We start from the raw sequence: 22,283 nt of genomic DNA, 5'->3' as shown, positions 1-22,283 counted from the left end.
AGGCCCCGCCCGCTGGGCAGAACGCTTTTTAGCCCTTGGCGGGCGCCGTAGTCGGCCAGCCCGCTGGGTCCGGCCCTCTGCGCCGGTGGAAGTGCGCAGCCCGCGCGCGGCGGGTGGGCGGGCCAGGTGCATCCCACGTCTGGCGCTGCGCCTCTGCAGTCCGAGCCCCCTCGGTGGGGGAGTGTCTCCTCCCAGCTCTGCGGTCGGCTGCGCTGGCCCCCGCGTTCACACGCCCTCGCGCTGCGGCTACGGAGGCTGCGACAGCTCGGGCGCCCCGGTGCGGGCAGGGCAGCCTCTGCTCTCTGCGGCCCGGCGGGAGAGTGCGGGCGGACGTTCCGGGCAGCGTCTCCGCGTCCCTTCCTCCTCCTAGTTCTCCCCACCCTCCTCCCGCTCCTCGCACCATCCCATCCCCGCCTCCTCCTCGCTCTGCGCCTCCTCCCGGGCTGCGGGCAGGTCGCCCCACGCCGCCGCCGCACCTCGAGTCCGGACAGCCTGCTGGAGGCACACACGCCCACCTCCGCGCCCCCAGCCGCACCCCTGCCCAGCATGTCGGCGCTCGAGTGGTACGCCCACAAGTCCCTGGGCGACGGCGTCTTCTGGATTCAAGAACGCTTCTACGAGTCGGGCAACCGCGCCAATATCTGGCTGGTGCGCGGCTCCGAGCAGGACGTGGTGATCGACACGGGCCTGGGGCTGCGCAGCCTGCCCGAGTACCTGTACTCCTCCGGCCTCCTGCAGGACGGCGGGGCCAAAGAGGACGCGGCCTGCAGGCCGTTGCTGGCCGTGGCCACCCACGTGCACTTCGACCACTCCGGCGGCCTTTACCAGTTTGACCGGGTGGCCGTGCACCATGCCGAGGCCGAGGCACTGGCTCGCGGGGACAACTTTGAGACCGTGACCTGGCTGTCCGACAGTGAGGTGGTGCGGGCGCCCAGCCCCGGCTGGAGGGCCAGGCAGTTCCGAGTGCAGGCGGTGCAGCCCAGCCTCATCCTGCAGGATGGTAATGGGCCCTCACGGGCCGCGCTTTCTCATTAAGGGAGGGGATTGGGAAGAAACTGCCCAAGGGATGCATGTTGCAGATGTGCGTGACTGTACGGGGCTTGTCGCATCGCAGAAACGCCACTTTTCCCCCCTCCCGTCCCTGAGTAAAAGCCCACTCTACCAGAACCGAGGCCATCGCAGCCTTCCCTACCGGAGACCAGCTCTGGCACCGAGTGGCAACGCTGGGTTCTCGAATGAAAGCCGGCCCCACCCCTAGTCAGTTTCCCGTGTAAGGTACGGTAGCGCTGCACTTCTGACCAGGAATTTTCCATTCTTTTCCCGAAACCCTGTCTGACATTTCCAGGCGCTTTTCCAGCGAGACGACGTTTAAAGAATGATGCCTCACAGAGTGCATGTGATGCTCTGTGCTTTTGAGGGCTGCTGATTTCACCTGCTCCGTGACCATCGACTGTGAGCAGTCCCCACCTGTAGGCTTAGAAAGCCATTAGAGAACTGTGGTTCCCGTCTGCTAGGGCCTCCTCCTCATCCAGATAGATTTCTGTTCTTGATGTGGCCTCACCAGAGGAAAATCTCCATAGGGTACACAAAAAGTAGAATGTGTCTTGAGTCTACACTATGACAGATACCCAGTCTGGTTGAAAACAAGGCCTGAGAAAGATTAATACGAAGCTTATTTCCATGGGCTAATGTATAGGTTATCCTTGGGCCTCTTTCGCTCTGTGAAAGATAGGATGGGGTTTAGAGAGAAACTGATGGAATAAGAGTAGGGCCCCAGTCCTCCCAACCCCATGCAGGTACTTAAATAATTGAGCGAATTACACAGGAGCAATATTTGTATGTTAATTTCCTTTATTCTTTTTAAAATACTTTTGTTGACTTCACTTTATCCTCGCAACACATTTGAAGTGAGCTGGTGGACCCCCAATTAAATGGCATGCCCAGAGCATACAGAGCAAGACTGGCAAAAGCTAGGATTTGAACCAAGGCACAACAGATCAAAGCATGCAGATCATATATAAATCCTACCCCATAAATACATTTTGGTAATTCTGAGTAGAATGTGAAACCCGTTTTTTTCCATTCTATTCTTGAAACCATTTTTATTGCCACTTTAATTTGTGAAAACATTCTTCAATGAGGTAGAAAAATCCAGTTGCTGCAGTACAATAAGGCTCACTTTATGACTGACCAGTATGACAAATAATGAAATATTTTACAAAATTCATTTTATCTTACAGATGAGATCCTGATCACTTGAAATATAAAAAAACAGAAAGCACGTTCTATACCTCATACCCCACCCAAAAAGTATTTTCATTAAAAATTTAAAGATTTCATTAAAGATTTTTTAAAAAACCTGGTTTAGATGCGAGTCTTATGTTACCTAACAACTTGAGATGAAAGAAAAGTACATTTAATGTAAATTTGTTTAATATATAGTAATGTAAAAGGACATTACATTAAATGTACTTTTAATTACTATATAGCTTGATAAAATTAATACTTTTAGAGGTAAGATTTCCATGCAGTTGACAGGTATTCAGACTAAATTTTTCTGGCATCCAAACCAAAAAATATTGACATTAGTATTTAAAATATATTTGTTTAAATGAATAAGTTACTTTTATTTACGTTTGCTCTCTGCCAGAAATAGAAAATCAGTGGTGAAAGAGTGATGGAAATAACTGTTTTATGGATGAATGGTCCCAGCAGCCCTGAATAGCCACATGGACACAGCCACTTTGGAAAAGAGCTGGGACTAGAATCCAGGTTTCCTGAATACCAGTTGATGGAAGAATTATAGCTTTATAATTATAATTAAAGCATTTTGGAACTGCAAGGGGCCTACTAGCTACCTGTGTGGTGCTTTAAGCCTTTGAAGGTGTGAAAAGAAAACTAAACACTTTGAAGGTGATAATACTGTGTTAAATCAAGAGGGTTTTTTTGTGTGTGTTTTTAGAGTTGAATGCCTCACACTCTTGAGTAGTATCTAATTTTCTCTTTTCTGGGGAATATTAATTTCCTGTCTCTTTTGAATGGTGTGGTCTGCTAACTTGCTATTATCATAATCCTGATGCCTGGAAGGAGATATAAAATATTTATATTATAAATGCATACACAGTTACACACGCAAATCAACAGCACACACCCGAACAGCATAAAGTCTTCATTGTTTTGGTTAGAACATAAGAAAGCTACAGTCATTATTTTATTACATTTCATTTAAGTGAATTGATGATCATCTGTATTGGGGAAACATAAATCTGTAAACTGTATTAGTAATGCAAAAGCTGACTTATAAATGAGGGACAAGGAGAGATCATCATACAGTGCGTCATCTTTGATGGAAAAACAACTCGCTCTACTACTAGTGAAATAGTATCTTCCTATAATAAGATAGCAATAAACCTTTGATTGATATAGCACAGTCTTCTTGAATGGGCACACCTTTTGCCTATTTTTGACAATATTCAAGTGATACGAAGTGCAGGCATTTTGGCTCTTATTATACATATTTAAACAATTTGCCTAGAGTCATCAACTTACAGGGTGGGGCAAAAGTAGGTTACAGTTGTTCATATGGAAAATAATACAATAAATAGTAATAATAAAGACTAAACTCTGTTTTGCAAACTCACAACTTTAAACCTACTTTTGTATTAGAGCAGTTGTTTCAGGTGGACTTGAATCATTTGGGGACAATTAAAATGAAAAGATTACAGAAAGGTAGCTGATTGAACAAACACATTTGACTCCCTTCCAAGAAAACCCCACTAAGACTACTATAAAGGGACCATGGTTTGCTCACTTTAAGTATAAATCCAGCCTGACTGAGGAACTGTTTCGAATGCTGGAGAGTACTAAATATGATGACTGAGTTAGCAGTTTTATCCTATTCCAGCAATGGGAAATCAAGAGATGATCCAGTTTGCACTGCAGGAGCCTTGTAAGGAATTAGCAATAGCTGGTACCTTAGTGGGGGCAAAGGGAAGATTACTACTAAAATAAGTAGAATTGGTTGAAAGCCATTTAAAAAGCTGTTAAAACTCTACAACCCTTATTTGTAAGTGAATGCCCACCCAGTTAGTTTGTTCTCTGGAGAGAGTAAAACAGGTTTCTTGATTGAGGGATGCCAAGTACTATTGAGTGCAGAGGCTCAGAACAGAGAATAGGAGGGATGTGTGTGTATCCCTACTAGTTCCCAGAAAAGCCAGGCTTTTACCCCCCACCCCACCCTCCGGAGGAGATTAAAAGAATCTTATCTGAGATATCCTGCCAGACATAGAGAAAGAACTAAGATGCTGATCTTTAATTAATGCTTGGCTTGATCTTTCTACAGTGAATCCTGTAGGTCACTAGGCCCCATGCTTGTGTTTCAAGTAGCCTTTTCTTCCCCTACTCTTAAATAGGCAACCGAGCATGAAAAATCTGGGGAAATCTCTAAGGAGGATAAAATACTAAAACAGATAGCATGAAGCAACTTGAGAGGGTAGGACTATCATTAATATCATCGGGACTACAGAAGATATTGCATTCAAGATATCCAAGAGACAATAGGACGCTTTCAAAATAAGCAACAGACAGAACAATACACACACACACACAAAGGGCTCTTAAAATGTCCAAAAAACTTAGTAGAAGATCCAGAAGATAATGTTGAAAACTTACAAGAAGAGCAGATAGGCAAAATGAAAATTGGGAAAGAACCAGTAAAGGATCAGTTTAGAAAATTCAACACTGGAATAATAGGAGCACAGATAGAATTAAAGAAAGCAGACGAAAGGAAAGCACAGTACAGGTAATTCAAGAAAATGTTCCACAGCTAAGGGATGTAAATTTCCAGATTGAATGGACCCAGAGTTCCCAGCAAAATGGGTGAAAACACATCCAACCCAAGGTCCATTATTGTAAAATTTCAGAATACTGGGAATCAAGCTTCCAGAAACTTAAAAAAGGTTATCTATAGAGGTCATAATGCTTTTGGAGCTAGAAAAGAAGTGCTATGCCTTATTTGAATAAAATTGATTTCCAACCTAGAATTCTACATCCATTCCACTAATGACCATAGTCTCAAAAAAAGTATTCCCTACATGCTGTTACTTAAGAATCTACTCAGATATACCTTTATCCTATTTATTCCCTTCAAAACAAGGGAGTAAACCAAGTGGAAGGCATGGAATACAAGAGAGCTAAAACCAGAGAAAACTGAAAGAAAAAATCAGAATGACAGCGAAGTATTACAGTCTGACAATGATAGTACTCCAGGCATAGAGGGCTCCACATTGGAAGAGTTGAATCTTACTGTTTTGGAGGATGAGAAGATGAGAAATGTATACATGTATGGTGGTCGTGGGTGGAGAGAGAGGATTAAAGAGAGCTAAAAATCCTTATATTTCTTAGTAGAAGTCATCAGGTAATATCTAAAATTTGAAAACCAAGAAATGGTAATACATGAATGAAATCAGTACAGTTTACCTGTTGGTAAATCAGGAAATAGAGTCTAAACATCATTTAAAGATAACTACATTTAGTAGAGGCAACTACCAGAAAAAAAATAGCTAAAACTGTTAAAAGTGGTTGCCTCTTGGGAGCAGGATTGGACACAGAGCCGGAATGGGTCAAAGAACTTTTTCTTACATTTAAGACCTTCTGGAATATTTTATTTGAAATATGTACATATACTTCTTTGGTTAAAATGAAATAAAAGTAAAAGGTTGGGGATGTCAAGATAAGAAAGGGTATTAAGAGAAGCCAAGAGAACTCCAGTATGGCTGGAATCTGGTTAACAAGCGTGCTTAGAAGGGTTGTGTGTGTGTGTGTGTACATTTCATGGGCAGTTCTGGTTCATGTAAGAAAGCTTTGTTAATATTATGTGAGCATTATAAGCATATGGAAGGCATTTATGAAGCCACAGGGTAATGGCAGATCTAATGATATTCAACCACTATGGCCTTATCAATTGCTTACAGTTGGTATCTGTTGATAGGTGGGCACTTATGTCTTTTCTGTTGCTAAATATTTTGAATATCACCTTGACATAACCGAAGATCAGTAAGATTCTACATTGATAATTCTCCAAAGCTTCTTTTCTAGAATTAAACTTCCCTCACTCTCCTCCTTTCTATATACTTACTAAACAATCAGTCTCCAACTGATTATTAAGTCAATTTAGCTATAATTTCTTTACCTGCCAATCATACAGTAAGTGGCAGTGGTTTGTGATTCCCCAGAGGCACCTTAAATCTGGAACAATTATCCTGTAAAGGAATCTGGCCCCTTATGACTGGAATGCTGGAAAATTGGGGAGTGTCTGATCCCATCTCAATGTAATTATTGGGATTCAAGACAAGTCCAGGACAATCTCTGCTCCCAGTCTGGCCCCATTGATCTGTTTTGTGTTATTACAGTTTATTTTTTCTGAAAAGTGTCTACAAATGCAATTATACAGGGGTGGGCAAAAGTAGGTTAACAGTTGTTTATATGGAAATAACACAGTAATTAATAAATAATAATACAAGAATAAACTTTCATATACAACTGTAAATCTACTTCTGCCACCCATGTATAATGTGTAGCCTTTGTGTCCATCTTCTATTTGGCATGATGTTTTGGAGATTCATCCACGTTGTTGTATTTATTAATCATTTTTTCCTTTCCATTGCCTAGAAATAATCCATTTATGGGTATAACATATCTATTTACCTGTTGAAGGAAATTTGAATCTTTCTAGTCTGGGGCTGTTATGAATAATGCTACCATGAACATTTGCATATACATCTTTGTGTGGATACATGTTTTCATTTCCCTTGATAGATACCTAGGAACAGAATTGCTGGGTCTTATAGTAAGTGTACGCTAATTTTTAAAGACAGTGCCAGACTGTTTTTCAAAGTAATTATACCATTTTACATTCCCAACTGCAGTATATAAGGTTCCAGTTTCTCTGCATCTTTGTTGGCACTTGATTTTGTAAGTAATTTTGATTTTAAACCATTCTAGTGAGTATGTAGTGGTATTTCACTGTGGTTTAATTTGCATTTCCCTAATGACTAATGATGTTGAACATATTTTCAGGTACTTATTTGCTATTCAAATATCTTCTTTGTTAAATGATGTATTAAAATCTTTTCTCCTTTTTAAAAATTGAATTTTTGTTTTCTGATTATTGTGGTATAAGATCTTTATGTATTCTGAATTCAAGTCCTTTATCAAATATGCAATTTGTGAATATTTTTTCTTAGTGTGTGGCTTGCCTTTTCATTTTCTTCATAGTGTTCTTTGAAGCAAGAAACTTTATAACTTGGATGAAGTCGAATTAGTCATTTATCCTTATGTTTTATGGGGTTTTTTTTATGTCTATATAAGACCTCTGTGTCTAGCCCAAGATCACAAAGATTTTTTTCTAGAAGCTCTCACATTTAGGTTTGTGATCCATTTTGAATTAATTTTTGTTAATATTGTGACGTAAAGGTTGAGAGTTGTTTTACTTGTTTGTTTGCACATGGATACCCAAAGTGCCCCAGTCCAGTTTGTTGAAAAGACTATCCTTTTACCCACTGAATTATCTTGATTGATACCTTTGTCAAAAATCCATTGACCATATATGTAAGTGTCCCTTTTTGGACTCTTCCATTAATTATGTATATTATATAGCCAGCACCATGCTGTCTTGATTATGGTAACTTTATTATAATTCTTAAAATTAGGTAGTGTAAGTCTTTCAACTCTGTACCTCTTTTTCAAAACTGTTTTGGCTATTCTAGGTCATTTGCATTTCTATATAAATTTTAGAGTCAGATTTTAAATTTCTTAAAAAAACCTCCAGCATTTTGATTGAGATGCTGTTGAGTCTATAGATCTACACTGACCATTACGGAAGCCATTAGCCACATGTGACTATCTAAATACAAATTGAAATTAAAATTGAAATTAAAATTTTAGTTTCTTAGTTACACTAGCCTTATATCAAGTGCTATTAGCAACATGTAGCTAGTGGTACCATATTGGACAGTGTTGATACAGAATATTTTGGTAATCTCAGAAAGTTCTATTAGACATTGCAGCTATAGAAAAATTGAATTTAATTACTATCTTAACAATTTTGAGTCTTCCAGTGAATGGACATGCAGTATCTCTCCTTTTGTTAAGGTCTTTAATTTCTCTTGATAGTGTTATCTTTTTCAGTGTTTAGATAAAACATCTTTTAGTCTCTGTTGCTGGTACATATACATTTATAATTTTTACTTTTTAATGTATTGACCTAATGTATATCTTCATATAATGTACCTTTTTCTCTAGTAATAACCCTTACTTTATCTCATATTAACATAGCTATTCTAGTTCCCTTATAATTAATATTTATATGTTATATATAACTTTTTCAAACCAATTTTTGTCTTTGACCTTACGGTTCTTATATAGATTGACATATGTCTTGCTTTTTAAAATCTAGGCTAATAATTTCTGCCTTTGAGTAGAGTATTTATCCCACGCATATTTAATGTAATTATTGATTTAGTTGCATTAGGTCTGCCATTTTGTTGTTTTCTATATCTCATGTCTTAATTATCCCTCTGTTCCTTCTTTATTGTATTCTTTAGTGTTTAATAAATCCTGATTATTACACTTTAATTCTTCTATTAACTTTGTAACTGTCTTTCTTTGATTTTTTTCTTTGTGTTGTATTTGCACTGGAGATAGCAGTTATGATGCTTTACATAGGTTAGTACTTATTTAAACCAGTAAAATAGCAGTTTTGCACTTAGATAGCTCAGTTTCCTCCCACTATCAAATAACTGGGAGGGGCATGAGATTTTACCCCCCTTGCAAGTTAGTAAGTTAGTCTGCCAGTTTCATGGATTCTGACAGGAGACATGAGGTTCCTGAGACAGACACTAAGGACAGTTTATTACTCACAGAAATGGCAACCACCAGAGCATCATCATTTGTACCAATTTCTCAAGCCTTAGTTCCCACAGGCGACAAAACAAGGGGCAAAAATATAATGTTCACTAGAGCAGCATTCATGAATTCAGATGGATGTTCTGAAAAAGAAAAGCTTTGTGGTCAAACGAATTTGAGAAAGTGTACAACCATATCTCCCTCATATATATCACAATATACATTAGCATATTAAAAGCTCTGAGAAGGCTTGCAGAAAAGAATACTGCTCAATTTTCTTGGAAGAGTTTCTGAAATTATTTGACCACAGAATCTTCTTTTCTTCTTCTCATGTATCATAGCAACCTGCAGAAACAGTGTTCACAGTACCCACTTTAGCAAACTCTGGTCTCACAAGCAACAGAAATGAAATATAGGCAACTTATTTTTAAATCATTAAAAAATAAGATATTTTTAAAATAAAAGTAAAATAAGTGTCACCCTTCCCAACCTCTTTGAAACGATGTAATGTTCTGTGCTTTAGGTAATTGAAGTCATATATGCAACATGTTTATCTCTAAACTCTGTTTCCATTTGTAGGGGATGTAATCAACCTTGGTGACAGACAGCTCACTGTTATGCACATGCCTGGTCACTCCAGGGGCAGTATTTGCTTACATGACAAAGACCGAAAGATCCTCTTCAGTGGAGACGTTGTGTATGACGGATCACTGATTGATTGGCTCCCATACAGCAGGATAAGTGACTATGTTGGAACCTGCGAACGTCTGATAGAACTAGTGGACAGAGGTCTGGTAGAGAAGGTGCTTCCTGGGCACTTCAATACCTTTGGTGCTGAAAGGCTTTTTCGGTTGGCTTCTAACTATATTGCAAAAGCCGGGATATGTCACAAAGTTTCTACTTTTGCCATGCGATCTCTTGCAAGTTTAGCCCTACGTGTAACAAATTCTAGGACCTCACCCTAGTACCTATACTGATGACCTATTTAGAGTAACTCTATAAATTACTCAAATTCACTTTGTGCTGATTAAAATGATTCATGGTCAGCATTTCAAAAAGTGCTATTATACTACTGTTGTATATTAGAGAAACAAAAGGTTGAGAATGAATAAGCCAAAAAAGAAAGTTCTTAGTTTAATTTTTTTCTTTCTTCCAAATAATAAACCTCTTAAGTACAATTATAATCTGCCAAAGCTGTCATCGTGTAATATTTGCCCTAGAAGTGACATAAAAATATATGGAGAAGCAAGGAGGCATTTTGTAGTAAGAGAACTGTCCTTGCCCACCATTTGTCTTATTTTATTTCCTAGATGACCTAGAAAAAGGACATAAAGAGTGTTTCATTTATACTCCAAACTTGATATTTTTAGTATATTATTTAAAAGTAAAGGTTCTTGGGTTTAAAATACATTAGAACTCAATACAAACATATAAACTAAGATTTAGAATGACAGCTAAAACAATCCATTATTATGATACAGAATTTTTATGCTTCATTTTATTTATTCTTAATGTAATTATTGTATACATTATATGTTGTGTTATTTTACTTACAAAAGTACAATGAATTTTGTTTTATTGCAAAGCTTTAAATGTAAATTGCAGAGTGCTTCAGTAAAAAGATGTTATATATTGTTGTTATTATGTATGTGTAATATTTTCAGTCATAAAAGTGAAATTCAAATGTCTGTAATCTAACTACAAATTGTCAGATTTCTTAAAAGGACACTGTCAGGCAAACCTGAAAAATATACACATTGAGAATTTTTATTATATCCTATTTTAATATTAACAGCTATGATAAACAAAATTTTTCTTGTGAGATAGCAGCTTCAGTATATGTCATATTTTATAGTATCAAAACAACTATAGAGATCTACAACATCCTGATCTAAACCCTTCTTTTACTTAACATAACATACATTTGTACCACTGAAGGCTTTTCAAATTAATTGCAAAATGTGCATTAGATATTGACTTAGAGTGAATTGCCTTTTTAATCCTGATTCACAACACCTATTCCTATTCAGTATTCTTTGTCTTGAGTGAAATGAAGTCTACATTTTTAAAGTTATAGGAAAGATTATACCACTGTTTAGTAAAATGTTTGGTTTGGTGCTCTTAATAATTTATTTAAAAACCTTTTGAAATACTTCATAAAGGTTTTTAAAAAAGTCTTCTCACTGCCTTTTTATTATTGACATGTCCAAGACCAAACTGAAATAGCTTTGGAAATCAGATTTTCAGTTTTAGGAAGGTCCAGCAATTGATTTCTGAAAAATTATGAAACTTTTTCTACCCTACACCCACCCAGGTTCTTTAGTCTTTGATTCACTCAACACACACGTGCACACACGCCCAAATGCATACACACACAGTCACATACATGCATGCACAGCATTGCGCTAAACACTGTGGAAGGTTAAAAAGTCAAAGAGACTACATCCTAGCTGGAAGTAGAAGGCAAACAAAATATGTATAATATTATATGCAGATTCAAGTTGATACAAATTACACACGAGTGTCAGGACATAAATGGAGGGAATGTGAAATTTGATTAGGGTAAGATTCCTGGAGGAGGGGTTTTTGAGTGAGATTTTAAAAGGATGATTTGTTAGGTGGTCAGGGTAGGAAAGAAAAAGACTCAAGACAGGGATGGAAGCGATGCTGTCTACAGTAGGCTTTTCCCTATGACAATTTCAATTTAATTTTCAGGAATCTTAGATCTTCCAAACACCAGGTATTTAGCATTAGAAAGGGGTTTGTGATTGTGTATATAAGAATCATCCTTAATCACAGACAAGCTGTACTGCCGCATGCGACCAAATGAACCTTTACTTAAAATCAGTAAGGAGGCCATGATTGTTCAAATGTAGAATATCATGGGCGTTTCTCTATGATAGTCATTCAAGGCAGTAGGTCTGTTTCAGTTGATAGTGCAACATAAAGAATATAAATTTGGTTCAGGGCAACTACAAATAATCACTTAATGAGCCTTAAATATAGCCATTATTTTTATATCAGTAGCACAAAAGAAAACCAAAAGTCCTTAACCATTGACCATTCTATCATACTTTTTTTTAAAATCAGGGTATACTAGGCACTAATTTTTATTGAGAAATATTTAAGCCTGATGAAGGCTTTATTTCTAAAAGTACAATTTTTCAAAACATTCATTTTATTTTTAATTTTTTTTTCAGTTTTTCAGATTGTACCAAAACATAAGACTATGATATTTTACTATTACTTCAATATAAATAAATAGAGGAAAGCATCTATCGTCCATTTAGTGCCCATGCTAAGAATTTCAAAGTGTGCATTATTTAATTTAATCCTGGCCCCAGGGCCAAGTAGTAATTGACCAGCCTCATACAACACAACTTTGGACAAAGCTGGTAATTGAACACAGGTCTGCCTGCCTCCCAAACTGTGCTTTCTCTTATACCTGCACAATAACATAAAATTGGCAAGTGTATTTTTACTTTCCAAGATGCCACATGTGCCAAGAACAAATCAAATGATGTTAAAGCATAATAGCATATTTTAAAAAAAGCTTTAAAAAATATATATATATATATTACCCTGACAGTGACCCTTGTTGTAATTTATGTTTTTTGGAAATGATAGCATGTAAGTATAATTCAAAGTTGTCAAAATGTAAGACATTTGGAAGTAATTTTTATTTTATTGTTAATAATTGAATCTTTGGAAATTCATTTTCCTTATTTAGTGTTTCCTTTTAACTGAGAAGTCTTAAACAAAACATTGTATGTTATCCTGGTATAGGTAAATAAATGGTTATGTATAGTTGTTCTTATACGGATAGTAATATGAATGTGACATGCACAAGTTGTCCTCATAATTTTGGGATAAATGTAAACATTTGTGTGATCAGTATTAAAGTGGACATTTTATTTCAATCTCTAATTGGTATTTTTTATGCTGTTAACAAATTCCCATTTAATTTCTTGCAAGGATATTTCCTATATGAAGAGCAGTTTTGAAAAGCTGGTAATAAATCAGATGTCAAATTGATGGGCAAGAATACAGACTCCAGAAACCAAAAATACCCAAATTAGCCATTAGTAGTTAATAAACATGACATTTCAAATCAATGGATAAAAACTATTCAATAAGAAAAAAGTAAACTACTATGGGGAGGAAAGTCATTTTCTCTATCCTCTTAGGTTCTGTGGCTGGGCCTACAATTAAACTTACAAAAACAGGTTAACAGGAGCAGAACATACAATTTTGTTGTTAATATTTTTACATATACATGGAGGCCTTCATATATAAGAAATGAAAGCCCAAATAAGCAGATAGGCTTGAGAGCTTACATACCGTTTTAACAAAGAATGATAAATTGTGGAGACTGACATGGCAGAAAAAAGAGGTTCGGGCTTGGGATGATAAATTGTTGGAAAGTGACTAGGGAATATATGGGAAGAACTAATGAAAGACAAGGATTATTTTAGTAGGTTTGTTTATGCAGATTGATCTTGATTTCAGCCCCTGTCTCTAGTGATAAGAATGTTCTTCTCTTCCTGCTACAGGGAGGGCACCTTTCTCATGGGAAATTTTATTCCCTGCTTTAGGTAGAAAGAAGGGTCAGAGAGCCCTTCCTATATATTTTTTTTCTCAATTGCCTTCAGCTCAATCAATATGCCCAAATGGGGTATTTTGGGTAGTGTGTTCTGATACCCTTCAGTACTTACTAGAAAAATGGGTAAGTTATATGAACAGTTATTCATAGAAGGGGAAACAAAAAGAGCCAATAAACATATAAAATTATGCTAAACCTCAGTAGCAATCAGGGGAATGCAAATTTAAATAACGAGATAGTTTATCTAACCAGATTGGGGAATTTTGAGAATACAGATTATTGGCAAGGGTAAGTGGATATGTTCTTGCTGTGGTGCTAGAGTGTAAAGTGTTCCAGCCATTTTTGGGGGGCTGGGAGGGCAATTTTGGAATGTGATTTAGCACATTCTGATCTTGAGTTAAGAATGGAGGTTGAGCACACACTTCTCTCTTCTGAAACTCAGTAAAATAACAAAAATGGCATTTTTTTAATGGCATAAACTCACAAGAACAGCAAGCATGGTAAAGGAGACAATAGCATCAGCATTTTGGACACTAGAAAGCTGATAGATGAATGAAAACTGATTCGGTAAACTCAAGAAAGCTGAAAACAGGAATGAGGGAAGCCAAGAAGCAATCTTATTACCACAAAAAACCCCTAAAAAAGGCTTAGAACTTGATAGTACCAGGTAACCCTAGAAATTGGGGTGAAAGTCTTTTTGATTCACATTATGTTTATGATTTAGACTACCAAATCCCTCCCTAATTCTACACTACTAAGCTAATTGCTGTCCCTATCTCCGGAACGGTTGGAGGCTACTTTAGATTTACCATGAAATTAAGTAACCTTTAGCTTCAGGGCCTAGCATATGCTGGGTCCCCTTCCAAAGCCCTGGGAGGGGGCCCAATAAATGTGTTTAAATGGTCATTTTAATTTGTAAAACACAATACTTTTTATTCTTTCTCTTAAAGACCCTAAGTTGCATAAATTTCAGGCCCCACAAAACTGGGATCTGCTCCTGACTAGAGGATTATTATATGGGGAGGGTAAAACAGGATCTCTACTCAGAGGAAGCCAGACCTTGTTAAATTTGGGTTCTATATTGAAAAAAAGAGGGATTAAGTAAAGGCTTATACAGTAAAAGACTGTATACTAAATGTTCACACTCCCAGATGCCTCCAACCTAGCTCAAAGAACGCTGGCAGCTAGGATTATATCAACCCTCAGGTAGGAGACTGAAAAAGCCTTTTCTTAGAAATTTGACTCCCAAAAGACAAGACTGAATGATACCGAATCGGCAGTCCCTACAGAAAGGGTCCAATGAGATCATCCTACAATGCAGCCTGCAATTGCTTAGCCTCCCTTCCTCGCCACTCTCACACAGGGAACTCTAAAATCTTCCATTCTTGTTTAAATACATGGTGGGGCAAAAGTAGGTTTACAGTTGTTTGTATGGAAAATAATACAATAATTAATAAATAATAATACAAGAATAAACTGTGTTTCACATACTCACAACTGTAAACCTCACTTTGCCTCACCCTGTGTATACACCAAATGCAGCATCTTGTGGAAAAACTAAAATAATAAATGAAAATAAATGGGAGAAACCACTTAAAGCAGTAAGAGAATTTAACAAAGTAGCTGGATATAATATTAACATTATAAATCTATAGTAGTCTTCACCAAAAAAAGACATACAGATGGCAAATAAGCATATGAAAAGATACTCCACATCATATGTCATCGGGAAAATACAACCTAATACAACCACTACATACTTATTAGAATGACCAAAATCCAGGACACTAATAGCACCAAATACTGTCAAGATGTGGAGCAATAAGAAATCTCAGACATTGCTGGTAGTAGTCAAGATGGTATGGCCACTTTAGAAGGCAATCGGCAGGCTCTTATAAAACTAAACATATTCTTACCATATGTCAATGAAAAAAATGTTCAAACCTGTACAGAATTTTTATTAGTTTATTTGAGCCAAACTGATGACAACTGCCGCGAAGCAAAATTTTAACGGATTGAGAAAATGTTCCAGGCAATGGCAGCTTTTCCACTTATTTTATACATAAGAATCAAAGCAGATGAAATCCACTGGTGACAGATCAAGGAGGCGGAAGAAAGCAAAATGGGGAAATCTCTGAGACTGGACAAAAAGTAGAACAAATAGACACACACTTCCTTTACATTGGTGGGCATTGGACATTTAAGAATTTTATAGCACATAGAGTTGATCTGCGGGAAAACAAGGTAACAGTGCAAGAGGGGTTCTGTGGCCTTGTGCTCGCCCTGGTGCAGTGGTCGTGCCCTGATGAGTCCAGAAAATTAGATTACTCTGACATTCCAAAGGTATGTTATGTTAGATGCAAAAAGACAATAAACAGGCTCAGTTAAGTTAAAGATTGACCCTTGTCAAGGAAGATACTGTCCTAGGACATCACTACCCACCATGACTCACTTTTAGTTAGAAAGTTTTAATTTCAGACGATCTATGTAGTTACTTTTGGTCTCTGAGTTTGTAAGGCCATCATGCAGGCCTCCCCTGAGCTTGTCAGGTTTAGTATGTGGCCCCTTTTATGTCTATACATGTGAATCTTGTAAATTACCCAAACGAATTAAAAACTTATGTTCACAGAAAAAATTGCACATGGGCCCAGCTGGTGTGGCTCAGTGGTTGAGCATTGACCTATGATCCAGGAGATCGAGGTTCAATTCCTGGTCAGGGCACATGCGGGCTCCATCCCCAGTAGAGGTGTGCAGGGGGCAGCCAATCAATGATTCTCTCATCATTGACGTTTCTCTCTCTCTTTCCCTCTCCCTTCCTCTCTCTGAAATCAATAAAGATATATTTTTTAAAAATTGCACATGGATGTGTATAGCAGCTTTATTCAGAATTGTCAAATCTTGGAAATAATCAAGATGTCCTTCAATAGAAGAATAAATAAACTGTGGTACATCCAAACAATGGAATATTATTCAGCACTAAAAACAAATGAGCTACTAAACCATGAAAAGATATGGAGGAAACATAAATGTATATTACTAAGTGAAATGCTATATACTATATAATTCCAATTACATGCTATATACTGTATAATTTTAAAATGCTATAAAATGCTATATACTCTATAATTCCAATTATATGACATCCTAAAAAAGGCAAAAGTATGGAGACAGTAAAAAGATCAGTGGTTGTCAAGGGTTGGGGTGTGGGGGCAGAGATGATTAGGGGGAGCAGAGAATTTTTAGGGTGCTAAAATTACTATCTATAATACTACAATGATGTATACAAGTCATTATGCATTTGACCAATAACCCATAAAATGTACACCAAGAGTGAACCCTAACGTAAACTATGGGCTTTGGGTGAGTATGATGTGTCAATGTAGATTCATCAGCTGTAACAAAAATACCACTCTGATGGGATATGTTGATAATGGGGGACGCTATGCCTGTGTGGGGACAGGAGAGTCTATGGGATATTTCTGTACCGTCCACTCAGTTTTGCTGTGAACATAAAACTGCTCTAAAAATTAGTCTTAAAACAAATCTGTAGTCTTTATTTATACCAATAAAAATGAGCTCAAAGGTATAATTTATAATATATGATACATATGTACTTATAATAAATCATTTTTTAAAATATCAAGGCATAAACACAAAAAATACTTAAGGAAACACATATAAGGAATATATAGGGTGTCCCAAGTACACACTTTAACAGCTGATACCTGTTAAATGAAAATGAAATGTATTTTAATAAACATTGCCTTTATAATTATTAAAAGTGTGTGTATACATTTTTGGGGCATCCTGTATATGTGTATGTATATTCATAAATATATATATGTTCAAAAATATATAAAGAAAACTATATTGAAAGAATACTATGTACTTGAATAGAAATATTGGGAGACAATTCTCCATGGGTCTCTCATGTTTCCCCACATGTGGAAAACAGAGGCACCAACTGCCTTTGTTCCATACTTTCTTTTAAAAAATGTTTATTATTGAGGTATTATTTACATACCATAAAATTCACTCTGTTAGAGTGTACAATTTTCAGTGGTTTTAAGCATATCCACTAAAGTGTGCAACCAACACCACTAATTCCAAAACATTTTTATTACCCTATCTCCCCCCTGCTCCCGCCTCCCTATCCACTAGTCTGCTTTCTCTCTCTAGGTATTTGCATTCTGGAGGTTTCAGATAAATGGAGTCATACAATATGTATGTAAATATGCCATTAACTCTAAAGTTCAAGTCAGACCATCCCAGACCTGCCCTTCAACTATTTAGAAAACCAATCCAGACAGAGTTGTTTGGGTGACAGGAAAATAAGTAAACAGATATTTTTAATATCTTTATATAGAAAAGAAAAACGACAATTCTCAGCCTTGACTGTACATTTAAATCAAGTGGGAGTTTTTAAAAATATGAATGCCTGAGATGCATACAAACCAATTCAAATTGTATATCTAGGGGTTTGTAATTTTAAAAGCCTGGTATCTGAGCGCCTAAAGTTTCAGAGGTGATTCTGATGCTCAGAGGATGGGTTAAGATTCTTTGCTCACCTCTTCTGATATCTACTTCTAGAGCTAAGAAAATCCATTGTCTGATAAATTTATTCCAAAACTTAGTAAGAGTGACCCTGACTTAATCATTGGTTCTGGTAACCGACTGTGTAGAAAATCTAGTGCAAAAAATGCCTCCTTGTGGTTTGTCCTAATATTGCAGCACATAGAATAAGGCCCTTTCTGCGATATATTGCTTATCCCACCATCACTATTTTTAAAACTAGTAGTAATGGTCTACTACTTGGGAATGGGCAACAGAGATTACTGAGTCTAGCAAACTCTCTGGAGATTATCTGATTCTGTAAGGTTGCGTATCTTTTTATTTTTAATCCTCATTCGAGAATATGTTTGCATTAATTTTTAGAATGAGATGAAGGGAGAGAGAGAGACAGAGAGGGAGGGAGGGATAGAGGGAGAGAGAGAGAGGGAGGGAGGGAGGGAGGGAGGGAGGGAGGGAGGGACGGAGGGAAAAGAGCAATGCAAATTAATTTTGTCTTGTAGATATAAAATTGATTTCTGCCTTGTAGAAAAGATTGCCACAAACATTAAATGTTATTGTACTTACATTAACCACTTTTGTATCTATTTCCAAATTATTTTCAGCATTCTTTGTTATGTATGTACATTTTTGAAATGTTTCTTTAAACTAATGCCCTCATTATTAATGAGTTGAAAATCTTTCATGTGTTCATTTTATATTTACATGAGAATAAAAAATATATATTTTTTCTTTTTGAACACCATACTTTAGCAGTTAAATACCTGCTGTTTAGTTAAAAAAGCAACTCATACAGGTTACTAAATATGTAAACCTAACTTACAGAAAAGTTATTGAGACAGAAGGAATATTTTGGATACAGTGACTATAGTTTTTGAATGCAGTATATAAACTTTCCTGTGGTAAAGGAATCTCCTCCACAAGGGTAATCTACTCTCAAACCCTTTCTTCTATTCCTTGGCTGTGTTTTGTTTTTTAATCCACAAAGGGGGGAAAGAAATTTTAGAGATAATAAAAATATTAGGTGAGAAAGGAAAAAAAATTAGAGGAAAGAAATGAAGACAGAGTTAGGAGCATTGTTTCAATTATGTCTTTTTATATAGAGTCTATTTTCAGGCTTAAAATCTTGGAGGTTTTTGTGCTCCCAAGTGAATCCATTCCATCTCAGTGACCCAGTGACTTCTCTGGTGTTAAAGAAGGACATTAACTTACTACAACACAAACACAATAAAGCACTCTTTAACTGGACTGGAGTTTTCTCTTCTGTAGTTTTATTTCTTTAGAATTGAGGAATAGCCATTTGGAAGGTGAGAGCTTTAAAATATATGATAATCAAGTGTTTTCTTCAAGAGCCATTTGTCTAGTGCAGTCACAAAGAAACAAAGATATTGCCATCTAGTGGTTTCATTGAAGAAATTCAGTAAAACAATTTTTCTCATCAAGTTTTACAGTAATATTTTCTTTATGTAGTCCTAAAAAGATTCATTTTTAGAAAGTGATTATTAATACGCTTTTTCAAGTTAAGGTTTCAGATTTTGCCACTCTTCTCTTTCTTTTCAGGTTATATTCCCTAAGTATTAAGCTCTGTAGGATATAACTTAGAACAAGCCAAGATAGTTTTATAATTGGAGAAAATATTAAGAAAAGACAATGTTTCACTGAAGAGATTGTCAGATGTTAAACCACCTAAACCAAATAACAAAATCAAATTAATAATCAAATTAATACTTCACATTTAATTTTAAAATGAAAGTATATAAAATAAATAGGTATGCATTACATACAGTTATAATAGCAGTGTTCTCTGACATGTGATCTAAGGCTAGATGCTTATACCAGGTCATTTGCTTTTATTAAATATCTCCATTATTGCAAATTTGGCTACAAAAGGACATTCCATTAAATAAAATATTATTTTATCATTGGTTTTGATTATAAAATAAAAAACATTTTTATAAAACTCTCCAACACAAAAAGCTTTGACACTTAAATTTATAAAAAATATACTTATAAATACAGCAAAATTTTATTTACAGATAAACAGAATACCCAGACATTATTTGTTTCTGCATTGGTATAAATTTTGGTAGTCCTATGTAAAAGAGAATCACTCTGTTGTACTATAGAACAATTTCATTTCTAATAACAACATGAAAGGCCATAGCTCCCCCAAATATTCTGGCTCCACCTGGCCCTGAGAGGGATTTTCCCAGGTTCCCCTTGGAGTTTCAAATCATCATGTACTCGGGTATCATGAAAAGGACACTCCACCCCCCAATTTCTTAGTATTCCGATTCCTCTTTTAAAGCATGTTTTACACATTGGGGACCATACTGCTTTTACAATGAATTCAGCAGACTAGCGTTTCCTTTTCATGCTTGGGCAGAAAAGTGCCACGATGGAATCCATCCAGCCCGGGACAAACAAGATAAAGAAATGTCTTTTCATGCCATCTTGTAAGGCAGATAGAAAAGTCTAGATGTGAGACACAGAAACCAGACAGAGACACAAATAGGCTCAGTTTATGATCCCTGTGTAAAACAATGAAGCCTCTACACTGAAAATGTTCGCGGGCACAAATTGCCATGGCACCCCTGCACAGTGTTCCAGAGGCGAGGAGAAGGAAAGGGTGCTGCTGAATACACTCATCTGCCCCCACCTCCCCAACGGTTGTCATGGTTTAGGTAACTACAGATCCTGCTGTCGTTGTTGTGGAAAATGAGCACACATGCAAAGTTTGGAGTTGGTGTAAGATTTGATTTGGTCATCCAGAAGAAGGCTGCATGCAGGCAGGAAGCTATGTGAGCACACATAAGCCAAAGCTGGATGACCATACTCCCAATTCCTTCACTACATTCCCAATTTTGCTGTAATGGAATAATTTAATAAAAGTGAAGAATCCTGGTAGGTTGATAAATATACCATCTAACTCTACATCTAAGAGTGAAGGGAAAAAAACAGACAATGGATTTTCTTTAGGTACATTAAGTTACTAAGCAAGTCAATCAAGGAAAAATACTATAGTGCTGCTAAACTTCAAAAGCTACTTGTAAAGTGCGTTGATAACCTCTTTTGAAACAGGTCACAGTATTTGTCTAGAGGAAGTAAAACATAAATGTCTACCAGTGTGTAGAAATGTCAACTTTTTTTTCTCTTTTTCTTTTCATGGAAAAGGCTTAAAGGCAATCAAGGGCGAAAAAGCAGAACAACAGGTCACAAGGGAAATGGAATTGGAAAAATAACCAGGACTAGATCATGAAGAGTCCGGTATCTTAAGCTAAAGAGTTTTAATTTCACCCAGAAAAAAGTGGTGAATCATTGAAGGATTTGAAGTTGTGAAGTAGAGGGTTCTCTGTCAGAGCTGGGTTCTAGAAAAAGCATTCTGGTAGTAGTTAATGGCTGGGTTGAGTGGGCATCAGGGTGAGGCAAGAATGGCAGGAAGGCCAATAATGTGATAAAATTGATGGGATGGGAGGAAGAAGGTAGGAAGATGTGAAGGATGACTTCCAGGTTCCTGGTCTGAGTCCATTCATCTCATCTCCTTGGTAATAGTGTTTCTTCTTTTTAATTGGGAAGACTTTCCCTTTGCTATTTTTTACTTTAACTAGCGGTATCATTTGTTATTGCTAATTATGTTCCAAATGTTACTATGACAAACACATTATCTACTATAGAAAATGCTGCCAATGCCCTGCCCTTAACTCCTCAGCCCCCTCCAGAGGTCCCCTGTAGCCTTAGAGGCAGTCCTGGGAAAACCCAAAGATTCTTCAAGCCCTGAACCTCTCTGGGGAAGAGCTTTCTCTGATCCTGGACTGTGCTTGAGCTGTGCCCAAGGTAAGCCAGAGTGTCTGAGAGTCAGTCCCCCCGGATTATCCCCCAACCAATGAGGAATGGAGACAGGGAAAAACTACCCTTCCTAGCTTCCTAGCCTTTCATGGAGGATCCCCAGCAGCAGCATCCCCTTCCCTGTCTCACTTCATTACACCCTCAGCACATTTCCTGGGCTCTTTTCCCAAATAAACTATTTGAACCCAGGTCTATGCCTCAGAGTTTCCTCTGGGGGAAACCAAAACTATGGTACTCAATTCTCACAACAACCCAATGAAGATGGTAGGAACTATTCCTGTCACCGTTTTATACATGTGCAAACTGATGTGTGTGGAGGTGAAATAAACTGTCCATATCACTTAGCGGGCAAATGCTAGAC

At 37.2% G+C, this 22,283-nt stretch overlaps 1 protein-coding gene across 1 annotated transcript; it reads left to right on the top strand.

Annotated features, from left to right (window-relative positions):
* The first annotated feature begins 176 nt into the window (after positions 1–176).
* MBLAC2 (metallo-beta-lactamase domain containing 2) lies at positions 177–12,824 on the top strand. The gene is made up of 2 exons (XM_016216179.2): positions 177–1,000; positions 9,484–12,824. The coding sequence occupies exons 1-2, from the start codon at positions 547–549 to the stop codon at positions 9,867–9,869; spliced, it is 840 nt and encodes a 279-aa protein (XP_016071665.1). The 5' UTR covers positions 177–546; the 3' UTR covers positions 9,870–12,824.
* Positions 12,825–22,283: the final 9,459 nt, after the last annotated feature.

The sequence above is a fragment of the Miniopterus natalensis genome, chromosome 3 (assembly GCF_054644295.1).
Source record: "Miniopterus natalensis isolate mMinNat1 chromosome 3, mMinNat1.hap1, whole genome shotgun sequence".
NCBI classification, from domain to species: domain Eukaryota; kingdom Metazoa; phylum Chordata; class Mammalia; order Chiroptera; family Miniopteridae; genus Miniopterus; species Miniopterus natalensis.
The sequence above is the reverse complement of the archived record's forward strand: the minus strand, read 5'-3'. Positions and strand labels throughout refer to the sequence as shown.

Bases quoted from the DNA above. Each gene is read 5' to 3' on its own strand.
- MBLAC2 (XM_016216179.2), top strand. From the start codon at position 547: ATGTCGGCGCTCGAGTGGTACGCCCACAAGTCCCTGGGCGACGGCGTC. The intron at 1,001-9,483 runs GTAATGGGCCCT...TTCCATTTGTAG, and splicing joins CAGCCTCATCCTGCAGGATG to GGGATGTAATCAACCTTGGT.